Source organism: Macrobrachium rosenbergii, chromosome 56, assembly GCF_040412425.1.
Source record: "Macrobrachium rosenbergii isolate ZJJX-2024 chromosome 56, ASM4041242v1, whole genome shotgun sequence".
In the NCBI taxonomy this organism is placed as follows: Eukaryota; Metazoa; Arthropoda; class Malacostraca; order Decapoda; family Palaemonidae; genus Macrobrachium; species Macrobrachium rosenbergii.
The window spans coordinates 58,990,493-59,006,362 of NC_089796.1; the positions used below are offsets into that span (position 1 = coordinate 58,990,493).

Below are 15,870 nucleotides of genomic sequence, written 5' to 3' on the forward strand. Positions count from 1 at the left end.
ATATATATATATATATATATATAAATATATATATATATATATATATATATATATATATTATATATATATATATTTGCTATCCGTGTAGACACCCCAGGATTATGTATGTAATCAACGGATAGGTTTGCTTAAAAGCAAATGGGTGTTACAGACTATTACACACACAAATAAAGCCACTCCAACATCTTCTAAAAACATAACAAACACCTCACACGTCTCGACTGTCGACTTCACCGCGTAACAACTCCTCGCTGCTGGGAGAAAGAGCGCTGGTGAACTGGTACAATACATGTACACAATACCGGGGGTTCTAAGCGATGTCAGGCAGGGCAGCTGATCAGGGCTACAAAGTCTACCCCAAAGCCAAATCAAAGTCCTTCAAAAGAAGGCATCACGGCGACCCCATATAAAATTGGGAACAAGCTGGGAAGAAGAAGAAGAAGAAGATAAAAAAAAAAATATATATATATATATATATATATATATATATATATATATATTATATATATTATATATATATATATATATATATATATATATATATATATATATATATATATATATATATATATATTATATATATAAAATATATATAAATACGTCCATACATATATATCATTGCCTCAACGCTCTGCAATGCAAATAGCCTCTGTGAAATTCCGCCATTCATGACTTTCCTGCGCTTTCTTTTCCAAATATCTCCACTTCTTGTGCCTCCTATCTCACAACTCTAATGCAAATATGGCTGGGTCTTCCAACTGTTCTGGCGGCCACAGGAGCCCATCTGACTCTTGTCACGCCCTATCCTCCTTGTTGTGATGAGAAGGACATGCACAAGCCCTGTCCACTTCCCTTCATTATAATCGCACCTCCATTCAATCTGCCCACAGTATTTACTTTTTATTTTGCTAGTTCCTTCAAGTCAAAATTTGGTGGAAAATAAAATAGACACCAAACAATTATATATATACATATATATATATACATATACAGTATATATATATATATATATATATATATATATATATATATATATATATATATATATATATATATATATATATATATATATATATATATATATAATGTAATTCTCAGACTGCCCCCGAAGCGCTCACACAATACATGTATGATACCGGTTTCATCCGATAAAATAAATCCTCATGTGTTAATGCAAATTTGTCCCGGATCACTTATAATGTGCTTTGCCTTCAGGGCTTCGTACTTGCTAATAGGGCAAGCTGTGTCTCCATCGTTCATGTTCATTTCCAAGGTGCTGACAACATTGCTCACTGTTGGTAGCACTATTGAGGTTGGTGCGTTGCTTATTGCCTAACCAGTTGGTACAACTGGTGGAAGTGTTTCTTATGGCATTTCTTAGTGTTTTCAGGGTCCGGTCAATATACAATGAATAAGTAACATGGCAGGAGCACTCGCTAGCCATTGCTACAGTGCGTTAATTCGTTCAAGGGCTACAAAGACTAATGCCATTATTTTCTTACTCCTACATAAATCGCGCAGTTCCTCGACAGCCTTCACATATTTACTGATATTTTATTATCCCTAAATTCAAAGTTTTCCTTTTTAAAAAGCTGACTGTCACGAAGAGAAGGTAGTTTCACTTGAAAGGTTGACAGTCCTATACCCATCCCTTTCCCTAAGTAGCAATACGCTCAAAGAATACTTACCAACTGCATGCTGTGGTAGATAGGATTTTTCAATATGGTACATATGCATACACGAATCTCACAAATCACACACATATGTATATTTACATATGTATTATATATTTTATTATATATATATATATATACAACTATATATATATATATAAATATATATAATAGTTCTCATATATATCTATATATATACTGTATATATATATATATATTATACTATGCATATATATAATATATATATATATATATATATATATATATATATATATATCCAAAAATTTCCAGAGATAGATAGATAAAATGGTAGAAACAGAAAGGGAATCTCACAAATCATAATTAACAGCGATGCGTGACTTTTTACCATAAGTTTTTTTTTCTTCCTAAAGACAACCATTCGTGAACTTCCCATAACTGACTTTTATGCTTCGACAACACTAAACACCCATAAAGTTCTCAGGTAACGCGTACCTCCAACAGCGCCATTGGGAAATAATTTTATACTTGCATCTAGATTAATCTCAAAATCTAAGCAATTCTTCTTTGTCCCATATCACTTCCAAAAATTTCCAGCACAATCTATCGATGAGATATTTAGGAGATACGCTCAATCCTACACACACATACACACGTCTATACGTCTATATTTATATAATATATACATATATATATTATATTACATATATATATTTATATATATATATATATATATATATATATATATATATATATATATATATATATATATATATATATATATATATACCTCAGTGATATCAAAAAGGCAAAAGTGAAGCAAACCTATTGAAAAACACGGAAGGGTAGGATTTTGGTAAGACTATTTTGTTTAGGGCATAGCAGTCTTCAGCTCTGTTTTCTTTGAAAACTGCGCCAAAGTACAGCTAAAACCTGCGAAATTTTGAGGTATTGTAACTAATGCCACTGTCCACTGTCGTATAGGCTGCACGATTTAGAGAGATATAGCCTAAAACACTGGCTAATCCTGAATCCTACAAATCCATACTCTCTCTCTCTCTCACACACACACACATATACATACATATATATATATATATATATATATATATATATATATATATATATATATATATATATATACATATATACATGCATTCCATAAATACATACAATTATAAAATTGCAATCTTCTTGGACACGAAGAGATAATTATACAAAATTAATCCACATGGAGGAAGGTTTAAAGACAAGCGATGAAGATCAATTTAGCCTGATTTTTCGTTCTCCCACCCGGACCCTTGACAAGGGCAAACTGCCCTCGTCAAGGTACGGTGGAGGACAGACATGAAACATGCCTTCCTTCATGCGGGTGGATTTCACACAAGAAACAAACACCACATTTGCATGTATGTATGTATGTATGTATGTATGTATGTATGTATGTATGTATATGTGTATATATATATATATATATATATATATATATATATATATATATATATATATATATATATATATATATATATACCTGAATCATGACCCAAGGATTTTCATGTGACTCAAGTACCAACGTTGTCTCCTATTTTGGTTGTCACCCATTCGAATACTTATGTGACCCAATGATGTTTGAGTTCACTCATCCGATGACCAGTGGTACAGCAAAAAAAAAGAATACCTTTAATAATTAATCGAAAATGTTAGCATTCTAATCTGGATTACGGTTTTCCTTCTCTATGGAGATCAAAGAGGTGGTAGGGACATACATGTAACTCTAATATTGTAAGGAAAGAAATTTTCCTTTCCCAAAGACAATCCTTCTTTAAACTGACTAATATCAAGAGATTCCTGTGTCGAGGGTTAGGGTCGGGGTGCATGGCTCATGAACTTACCAAACCAGTAGCCTCACGAATTCCAACTTCTCATGGGGGGATTTGCGACACGACGGCGATCAGAGAGGCTTCACCTTACGCCAATAAGCTCGAGAGTGTCTTTTCTGACAGGTACTCACCACTAATTTACTTTCTGGTCTCAGGGTGAAAGTATAAAGATCACCTCCAGGTAAACAGGATAACAGTATCAAATACATATCCACTCCTTAACTTGGATGATACTGATGGCCTTGATGATGCAAACTACACACAAGATTAATTTGTTCCAGGGATATTACCAAATTCCTCTAACAGACCATGCTAAACTAATATCTACATTTACTACTTCTCGAGCAGTACTAAATGTAGATATTGCATTTACTACTCCATGCCATTTGGTCTCTGCTGCACCGGCAACTCCGGAGGATGGTTAATATGGTGATTTATGATTTGCCTGGAGTGAGAGACTACCTTGATGACATTACAGCTGACACTGGAGTGAGAAACTACCTTGACATTACAGCTGATACTAGTGAATGGAATACACACGTGCAAAGGCTGCGTGACCTCTTCATGAGGCTTACAGATGCTGGATTAGTTATTAAGGCTCCATAAGTGTCTTTTGCCTCAGCTACGGTGGAATTCTAAGCTAGGGGAAGACAGTTGTAGAGTTGCAAGGTTGAAGAAATACGCAACTACCCAGAACATAAGGGCCAGAATCCTCTTACACGTTCCTGGTTACGTCCGCTTTTACTCGACGGTTCACCAGGCACTGCAGTACGAAACTACAGTTCACGTGGAGTAACGAGAAGAAAACTTCGTTTTATAAGAACTAAGATTAGTTTCATTTGAGCCAGAGCTTCTTACAATAAAATTTTTGTAAACCTCAGTCGGTACAGTATGGGTACGGTTCTCTTCAATGGATTCAGACAAAGACGATGTACAATAACGCTGCTACCATTACAGAAATTTCCATCCTATCAGAAAAACTATAATGCTTTAGTTAAGAAATGTCTGGTGTTAACACTTACACCGTAATGTTAGGTTTTTCGTGCATGACAGCGCTTATCCAACAATGATTAAGTAGTCACACTCCCCCGACATATCTTCATCGCATGAAAATAGCAGAATATATTATTTCACAATGCTCATGTGGATCAAGCTGCTACAATTTCCATAATTTTCTATAAATCACTTACCCCTCCACGTTCATAAACCCTTGACAGTCTGTTTTTGCAATCATGTCCTAGAAAACGAATATTGTGTATATATCTGTTAATTCATGTAAACGTACGTACTTTGAATTTATTTTGGAGTTTGTAACAATTTCTTTAAGTTCTGCTTTGAAACAATATCGTAACATATTTAAATTGTATCTTTTGCACCTATATTGTAATTCTTTTATTGTAAATAACGATTCACTGACGTATTTCATCAAACGGATAGATATGGCAGTTGAAAACTACTGAAACCCTCTAGATAATTGTGGCTAGCTTATAGAGAACTGTAAATCGTTATTTAGATCAAGGATGAACATCAAACTTGGACAATAACTACAAGGAAAAGAAAAGAACAATGAGAGACTGCTACCACCCTTAGTTTGGAATTAATTGTCTATAGAACTTACACGTTCAGTGAATATGCATACGTATACATACACATTAAATGTCTAAACTGTGAACAATCGCGTAAACTGAATGGACGAAAGTTATAGCGTTTATGTCTATATGCACGTGTGTACAAAACAAGAAATATATATCTTTGTATTATAAAATTATATATGTATATATAATATATGCGTGATTGTGTGTACGCGCGCGTGTATGTATGTATCTATGTATATGTATGCATGTATGTATGTATAACACACACACACACACACACACACACACACACATATATATATATATATATATATATAAACTGTGTATAACCCTCGTTTATTTAAATATTCGAACTTAATTCTTGATAACTACAGACAAAAAACTCACTAAATACAGTGTTACAATTCACGACGGTAAGTCTTACAGGAACTGTCTCGTTGTCTTGATTTACTTGTCAGTAGATCACTGTGGTGAGATACTTCCAGCAGTAGTGTCATGTGACAAACGCCATAATACCTTCACACGCTTCAAACCGTCCTTCCAGACAGAATTAAGGTCATCCCAACATAAAAATACTTCACATACGAGTTAAAGAGTAACAGAAGCGTGTGAATAAGCTCGAAAACAAACTAAAACTAATGGAGTAGAGACGTTAGACTTTCAAGTGACTGCCTACTGTCGCCCAGCTACCGTTAAGGGACGGAAATGAATTACACGAACAATAGAAAACTAACCCATGAGATCCCTATTTTTCAGTTACCTAACCAAACTTACTGGGCTGCAAAAACAAAAAACTACTTACAAATATTAGTTCATTATATTCCCAAGATACATCCACTGAAATCCTCTCTGTGAAGCTTGGAACCTATTTTCGACCTCCCCCTTCCTCCTCCCAAACCAATACGATTGCTTCCTTGGAGATAGAAAGAATTTTAATAAACATACCTGTCACTGAAACGATACACATTTTAACATAATTTACACGTGTATAAAGCACAAACACCATCCCCTAGTATTCCTAGAGAAGTACTTAAAGAGGAACGCTTCCTCTGTATCACTAAGACTCCTATCTAGTCACATTACGACGAACTATAACGTTAGGCCGTTGGTGTTGATAGGACCCTTTGGGTCCTCTTCCTGAATATTTACGAGGCTACGGTGGAACAAACGCTTCTCTAGTCATTCCAAGCCCACCACCTATAACAAATATGTGGACAAGTATTTGTCACTTATAAGGGTGTGCAGAATTAGATACTTTAATGAAAACATTCAGACAACTTGACGTCTTCGATTTCATGACAGAAACCGCTGTGAAAGGGAGGATCCCTGTCCTCTGATATTCTTATTCCGGGGCAAGACTAATTATACAATAAACGCATACTGCAAGCAAAACCGATGGTGGTCATTGCTTCAGTGTATCGGGTGAACTGAGTAACACCTACCGTAGCTCTTTATAGTATCGTAAGTTAAGGGGGCCTTCAAGCATTGCAGTACACGGAAGGAACACAACGGATATCGGGATTCCATTACTGAAGATGTTATTTGGCGAAAAATGGACGCATTTGCCACCAATAACATAAAGATACGACCAACTAGCAGCACCCGATGTATCAACGAAAAGCAACTGCAACTAACAACTAACAACTGGATCCATTATGCTGAAGACCAATTTTTACTTTGGTTCTGCAAAAGGAATGCCGCTGTTTCACGTGTCATGTAAAATGACACTAACCCCCTTTGACATGCCTCAAACTGAACGTATAAATTCCCTTGCAATCAGGGAACTTCAAAGATGATGACATTTCTTTCATTGGTCACTGTAACATACAACCACGACGGATGTTGCCACATCACCGCAACAACGTTTCTATTTCTCAGCATTTCATGAATGTTCCTCAACTGCAATCATCTGTCAGATACTTCCTTCAGAGCATTTATACCACAGATTATACTGCAGATAATGAAAGGGTTCCTCTTGATCACCAGGAGCTATCTTAGATGATTTTCACTACAGAACCGTCTTTATTATGTTGCACACACTGAGTTTAAACATACAATCACCACAGACTTGCCCATCGACGAGGAGCCCTCATATATAAGTAATAATAATAATCAAAAAGAGCTAAAAGTCTAGACGGAACGAAAAAGCAGAACCAATAAGAAACGCTCAACACTAAATAAGAAAAACTGTACAAAGACGCAACATGTTCTTCCTTGGACAGAAATTTTCGATAAGCCATAGATGGTCAAAAATGAAATCTACTCTTCCGCTGAACTCTTATTTAATATGTGAACTGTTAAAACAGGATAAAATAAAAATTCTATTCACGTATCTGAGAGTGCAAGCAAGTATAAAGAACAAAAATGAAATATGAGAATTTTTTAGCTTCCTGTTCTCCTAATGACGCTTAATGACAGAGAAAGTTAGTTAGTCAATTAGAAAGGCTTGCCTAATAGATCAAACACAGTCTACACGCGATCATTTTTTTAACAATGTCTTTGAGAAAGACTTCGTTCACACACACACACACACACACACACACACACATACACACACACACATATATATATATATATATATATATATATATATATATATATATATATATATATATATATATGTGTGTGTGTGTGTGTGTGTGTGTGTGTGTGTGTGATTTGTTCGAATATATATAAATGTGAGGTATGCTACCTCATTCATGGATAGGTAAAAATTTTGCTAAAAAATTCGCGTACAAAACTTCATTCGGATGAGTATAATGGAAATACATAAGACAAACAGAAGACCCTTCAAGGATGTTGTTTCATGAACTGGGAAGAGAGAGGAGAGAGAGAGAGAGAGAGAGAGAGAGAGAGAGAGAGAGAGAGAGAGAGAGAGAGAGAGAGAGGCAACACCAACAGATAAGGAAGGCCGAAAGACCCCAAATAAATGAATAAATATAACCTAATCATATATATATATATATATATATATATATATATATATATATATATATATATATATATATATATATATATATATATATATATATATATATATATGAATGTAACTAAACTTGTATGTACATAAACTTGTGTTCTACAGAGAACCGAACTGCTTGATGAAATTTTGCACGCGGCCCTCATTTGACCCGAGGAAGGTTTTCGCCCCCTTCCCCTCCCCCATCCACCTTCCCTGAAACGGGGCTGGTGCTGCCTATAGACTTAGTAACTAATGTGGTAAATAAACTCTACGGGTTTATCAAAACTCATTTAATTTACTCGATACCATAGAAAAAGCATCTAAGCGGTAAGGGACCAACTGAGGAAAACGGAAAAATTAAAGTCGGAGAAACAATGGGTTGCTCTCTTACTGAAAGAAAGAAGTATTTTGTGTGTACCTTACAAAAAAGCTGTAGAATGTAAGTGTATTAATGATTCCTTGGCTCATTTCTGCCCATTATATCCAATGAAGTAGATATTTTATTCTCTTAAAAGCAATCACAGACATATATAAACATGTATACATATAATATATATACATACATACATATATATATACAGTATATGTATGTATGTGTATATATATATATATATATATATATATATATATATATATATATATAAATACCAACTGAGGAAAACGAAAAAATTAAAGTCCGAGAAAGTATTTTGTGTGTATCTTCTGAAAAAAGCTATAGGATGTAAGTGTATTAATGACTCTCAGGCTCACGTCTGCCCCTTATAGCCAACAAAGTAAATCTTTTATTCTCTCTCTCTCGAAAGCAAGTACACACACATCCTATACTGTATATATACTGTGTATGTATATATATATATATATATATATATATATATATATATATATATATATATATATATATATATATATCATGTTTATTTAAAGCAATGAATTCTAGACAGAATTTATGATCACAGGAAAGAAAAGCATTTTCAATGATAGTACACATACTTTGCACGACAAAACAGTCCAAAGGAGTTGGAGTAAAAAATTTTCTGACACCTTCAAAGTTTTCCCAGGCAGCGCCGGGCTGGTTAGCTAGTAATGAATAAATTGGAAATTAGACAAACGTATATGAGCAAGCAAAGACAAACAGAGAACCTTCAAGGATGTTGTTTCATGAACTGGGGAGAGAGAGAGAGAGAGAGAGAGAGAGAGAGAGAGAGAGAGAGAGAGAGAGAGAGAGAGAGAGAGAGAGAGAGAGAGAAATAGGAACATCAACAGATAAGGAAGGCTTGAAGAGCCCCAAATAATAAATAAATAAATAAATAAATATAAACTAATAATGAATAAATTGAAATCAGACAAACGTATGAGCATGCAAAAACCAAGTGTGAAACCACTATCCCCACCCCCTCCCCTATTATAATATCCTGAAGTATCCGGAAATAACTTTTCAAGAAATGATAAAAACGGGGGGAAAAATTAATCTACAATAAGTTGTACGTATTAGACAATTATAATACAGGTTGGGAAGACATTCGGCTGGCAGTTCCTACATAAAACTTATGAGACACTGATCAGAAATACTAGGGTGCTGGAGTATTCAGTCATTTTTTTTTGCATAGCCAATTTAACTATTCAAATATTCGCTTTACTCAATCACGGTTTCGGGAAGAGCATTCGTTGAAGAGAGTGGCCGGGTCATACTCCCAGACAACGGCAGAGACAGATTAGGCTTGGCATGGTCTCTTTAACAAAACGATGTGCTTAGGAGTTATATAAATTTCTAAATATGCCATCCTATGTTCTTCATCCTCAACACTACCATACAATGTTTTGAAGATCATTTCTTTTCGATTTTTACTTCACCCATAAAGTTTATTCGTGCTTACTAAGTCAGTGGCATTTCAGGTTTGTTTGGTTTAAATGTTTGTTCATCGAGAATAGTAACGCATTACCTCGATCCACATTTGACTGTGGGAAAGAAAAATGCAGTAAATCCTCTGGTTCTTGGATACTTCATTAAATTACTGACGATTTCATTGTAGCCATTAAAGCCGATCAACCAGTAACTAACGAGCCGTCCCAGGTTAACAGTTACCTGCGAATGACTTTACTTCCACAATGAATAATCAATGGGGATGTTTTTGATAATTCAGTTACATGACTTTTTGGATGCTGTATCTCAAAAAGTTTCGATGAAAGCTTAATCAAGTTTTAGTTTTACTAAGTTGAACGTTACCGACTCGTATTATTTTAAGAGAAATATCAATTCAAGTCCACTTTAATTAAGGAGGGACTTTCAGATTTAAAATACATTACATGGGATTTCAGTTCTCTAAAGTCCATCAACGTTTCATGACTATACGACTGGATGAATGCCCTCTTTAATGACATCGGCGTAGGAGAAAGAAAACGGACGAAATCCTGCACATTTTAAATAAATCCTACGGCTATTCTGTTCCATTGTGAGGCAAAATCCAACGTCGGAGAGGATACGCTGCATTCGGAGTCTCTTCCTTAAAAAATAAAATTTTATTAAACAAAAACAACATATTCAGAAAATGCAAATATTTTCACTGCTGAACTGCATCCAAAGAGAAAGGATGTAAAGGCTAAGGGGGCCATTCAGGATTCTATTACAATCATATTTCATTTCGTAACACAAAAAACTTGCCGCGTTTTATTTTCCCATATGAGAGTCAAAGATTTGAAAATGGAAATGTATCACACGTAGAGGAAATCCAGCGAAACACAACGTAAATTTTAACTCAAAATACAAATGTTAAGACCTTTATTCCCTAAATAAAGTTATTAGTTACACAACAAGGCAGACCTAGTGGTCTGACAAATTCTATGAACTCACACCAGCACGCAAATACGTGTACATATAGTAGATGCATTCATTCACGTGACTACGAGTCAATCCAACACGTACAGAAATACACAGAATACAACGTTCAACAAAGAATGTTCCAACAGTGTGCAATTGTAATTTGATATCTCAAGAACTGTAAAATATACAAAATGTGGACGACACACGTAACAGCCAGAGGACAACAATTTTTTTTTTATAATGCTGTGGTATGACAAGGCTAACATTCAATAATCTAACATAAGCTAACCTAACCGGGAGGTGCAAACCCTACCTGACTTATTAGCCTACGACCTACCTGCGGTAATGAAGGCAAAGCTTCGCTGCCCTTCCCCAAATCCGCGGTCCATATTAACGGACCCTCTACTTCCTACCTGGTAACCTCGCAGCGGGGAATATATACTTCCTTAATCACATTTTACCATTATACTAATTACCCGAATAACGTTAGAAGAAAACTTTTATATTTTTACCGAAGTTACCAACTTTTGTCATAAAAGCCACTCCGGTCACAGTAAACTTTTGAAGAAAAGAAAGTTTTTACATATTAGTACTGAACTCGAGCATTCAACAATAACAACAATAATAATTGACATAATAATTCTGACGCGCAACAATAGGATAATTTATCTTCAGTAAAAAGCAACGTGACATTTACAAGACTAAAAAGAGAAATATGCACAACAAAAACGTTTGGAATTGAATAAGTTACATAAATTTAGGATCCACGTTTTTTCTATACAAACAACAATGGGTTGGATAAACCTTTGATCGTAAATGATGTTTTCCAACACCAATATTCATAAACTGAAATATGATAATTAAAACTTTCGCAGATGGGTGTCACTACTTCCAGAACATATGGCACACATATTTCTTGGTCACCTTGAGCAGAAATTGCTGTCTGGCATGAAGACCAAACAGAAGAGTCTTATGATTACCAAGACACACCCAAATGTAATATTCACGAGAGAAAATGAACTTGAACCGACAGAGCTCCGTGAATGAGAGGGAATGTAACCAGGTGTTAGGGCAATGTTAATCTTTTAACTATAAGCATATCCAGAAAATCAACATTCACTGATGTAGGCATTAATTTACATAACATGAAACACTTTTACACAAGAGGTTTTTTTGGCAACACATGGCACATTGACATGAAATTCACTTGTCATTTTGACTTTTTTCTAAAGGAAACTGATTTCCTAGAAGGATAGTTTTTAACAACAAGCCTCGGAAATGAGCTATATCAGGAAACTGACAAAGCACAGATAAAACGAGGTTGCCGTCATTCAAAAATTACGAACTCTGCATTGGAATTTCCGTTATGCTACGGATCCAGGTTGTGAATTTTTACAACTATAAAAATTCTTACAGCTCGAATTTCCAAACTGGATTTTAGATGGCTTTAACAACATTTTAACATCCAAGGACTCCCTGTCACAAAGACAACACAACCAAATTTCGGCAGAAATGGAGTAACCATTTTTATTTTAGTTGACTGTATGCATCTTCAGTATGTACCTTCTGTTAACCTCGAAGGATCATCCTATCCATCAGTATCAGCATAGAAAAAGTATTGCATTTTAGTATCTTATCGTTGTAATTCCACTATTTTTATTTTTATGTATTTGAATTATCTTTCAGATTTGAATATCATTCAGGTGAAGATAAAAGGTGTTCCCATTAATAATCACTTGACATTTTACTTCAAATAACTTGTAGCAGCATAACAGGGGTCCCCTAAGAAGAAGGGCAAGCTTCGCAATGACGCAAATTACAACGAAACTATAAGCAACGCGAGAAAAGCATATGGCAACCAGTTTACCATGTGCTAATAAATGTAACTAATTTCCCCTTCGCAAAAATAAAACATCGTAATTTTCCAAAACATTTCAGCGCAGACAGCGAACATAAATGAAAAATAAAATAACTTATACGTCTTTTTGGAAAGCATCATGAACAAGGAAAAGTAATCATTTATTCCAGATTTAAAGGAGAAGAAAGACAGGCTAAGCTGATAATCCTAAGACTTGCAGAAAAAATCACAAAGACGAATTACAGTTAAATTAAACTCTTTAAAAATTAGTTTTGAAAACTAAGAGGAAATTATCGTACAAGAAAATATGTTTAGAGAAGTTTGAAAAGAAAAGAAATTATATAGGGAAAATGTTTAAATCCTAAAGTCGTAACAACTAAGGAGAATCCTAGAGTACAAAGCGAAATGCAAAAGTCTGTTTTAAGTTGAAAATTAAAAACTGAAAGAAAATTATAGCACAAAGGCTTTTATTATGTATGTGTTAGTTTTACAAAAAACTTAGCATGTTTAGCTTACGGTGACCTTAAGAATAGCTATACGTACCTTGAGAACTAACAGGAAATTAGAGCACAAGGTACGTTTTTAAAATTATTATTTAAAAACTATCTTCATACTATAATAAGCGGACATCTTTTTAATATCAGTTTCTCAGAATCGAAGCAATTATAACAAAGGGATCCTTAAAAATGTAAAAGCCTTACGAGACTAAAGGTATGCTATCCATGGGTAAAACCACTGTGTACGTACACTAACTACACTGCCATGCAGTCATAGACAGCTCCTAGCCAATACTTCTAGCCGCCATGCCTTCAGGTACTACTCTACTTACATGCAAAACTAGCAGCGGTTCGTGTCGTAAAAACTTGTAGTATGTTACACATGACAATGAGACGACACCTAAAAACCAACAACTACAAGGCACATTCATAAACACAAATATAAGTAAGAATGTCAAAAGATGGTGTATGCACGTATGTAGATGTAAGCATACTCATATATACATACGTACGTGCATACATGAAAACTGCACTGAACAGAATACACAGATGTACTGCCTTTCCACAGAATACATCATAATTGTAAATTTTCCCCAACATATCCATTTTCACATCTTACAATATGTTGCCGAAATCTGAAATCAGTACATGCATGATTTGATTTCCTTGACAACAATACAATTAAAACATAGAACGTTTAACTGTCATAATTTAAACCTACCTGCTTGAGGCGAACGAATTATTCTTAACCTCTATTATATTTAGGATTCTTTTTAGTGGGGCGAGAGAGAAACAGAGGGACCAAATTCAAAACTCGACTGCGAATGTTTGTAAAATATGCCCTTTGTTTGCGTGATTTGAAAAAGAAATTTTCATCGGAGCTAAGTCGTATCCCAAAGAAAGGCAGCAGACATTTCATGTAAAGAAGTCTTATGGAAAATTCGGCGGCCATTATTCTCTGCTTTTATGAAACGTGACAAATCAATTTGACGTATATCATCAACGTGGTACTCTTCGTTGTTTTTAATCAGGTATTTCAATTGTATTTGATCTCATTTTAAAAGCACACAAGATGAAAACGTCGAACACACAAGTTGTTCAGTTTCATGTAATAGAAACAATACTATATCTGATAATCATTTTGAAATATTAGAACAGCAGGCGTAAGATAAGCAACACTATTAGATATTTTTAATATTTCTCCTTACATCAATATTTAATTTGGCAGATCTCTGTGGTATAATTAACTGCTATGAGACTACATGAAATTGATTATCTACGCCGTAATGACTTTATTCATTAAGGAAAAATAGTTGATTTTTTAATGTCATATGAAATAGATAAGAAAATGTAATTTCTTTAGGAATTGGGAGTAGTTCTACAAAGCCATCACATTGCAAAATAACAGATTGAATATTCGCTCAAAAGTTTTGGCCTTGCAATCTTTAAGTGTCAACGAGACCGGGCAAAAATTAAAGTATGAGACGATAATCCATAAGACTTGACAAGTAACAGAGAATAACAACAACTCACAGGATGCGGCCTAGAAAAAATTATATATATATGTATATATTAATATATATATATATAATCATATATATATATATATATATATATATATATATTTATATATATATATATATATATATATATATATATATATATATATATATATATATATATATATGCCTCTTAGGCCACTGGCCAAGAACTTTAGGCAGGGATTGTTCTCTGACCTTCGTTGGAAATAGAGGTCGGGTTGTCCTGATGGTAATGGACTTCTTACGCTGTTCCCGGACGCTGATGCTCGCGCCCACAGCCCCGTACATTGTGGCCGCCTTCTGCGGGAGACAAAGAGAATGACTTTATTATCAGAATGACTCTCTTCACGTTAAATGATAATTCAAATAAAGAAAAAGGAAATACCACTACACACGGCTACTTCTCGGTCTTTCTTTCAGAATTATACTTGTAAAATCAGATACAAACATTACAGCAATCTCATTATTTACAAATGAATGACATAATACAAAAGGTTCTGTCATGTTGATAACTAAATCTAGGTGCTGGCCCACGTTTCTGACACAACTTAAAGGTGTTTTTGACAAACTTCACAAACCAATGAATTTACTGATTAGTTTCTTAAACCATGGTTGAGCCTAAATATCTTGAAACTACAGCTAAATACAAAAAAAAAATACAAAGAACAAATGCCAAAGAGTAATGTTAAATAAATTAACAATCTGAAGATATGTAAAAATAAATGTTACATTAGAAAGCTGCCACATGAATACGTACAGAAATAAATAATTGATTTCAAAACTGACTTAAAAGGAGGAGGAGGAGGAGGAGGAGGAGGAGGAGGAGGAGGAGGAGTTATGAAAATATGGGATAATCCAAATTCTTATCTATGATCCGCCAGACGGCATTTCCGTGAGTAGCGCGTAAGAAGAGTAATGAAGAACAAAAGAATGGAATCTTCCCAGTTCAACAGAGAACAACTGGAAGCCTTATTAAACAAACCGTTTGAAAACCATTCCGGACTGGGCTGATCACATCAGGATATCCACTGATTAGCAGCAAGGGGAATAATAAAAATGCTAACTTC

General features: G+C 34.6%; 1 protein-coding gene across 8 annotated transcripts in view; it reads right to left on the bottom strand.

The window, feature by feature from the left end:
- LOC136836438 (uncharacterized) overlaps nucleotides 1-15,870 on the bottom strand; it is a 527,535-nt gene that overhangs the window by 264,594 nt on the left and 247,071 nt on the right. For all 8 annotated transcript variants that reach the window (XM_067100681.1, XM_067100688.1, XM_067100680.1 and 5 more), the window contains exon 2: nucleotides 14,999-15,103. Coding sequence is in view for 4 of the 8 variants with exons in the window: in XM_067100688.1 (XP_066956789.1) it covers nucleotides 14,999-15,091 (93 nt within the window). In the remaining 4 variants the exon portion in view is untranslated. The remainder of the gene's footprint in view (nucleotides 1-14,998; nucleotides 15,104-15,870) is intronic.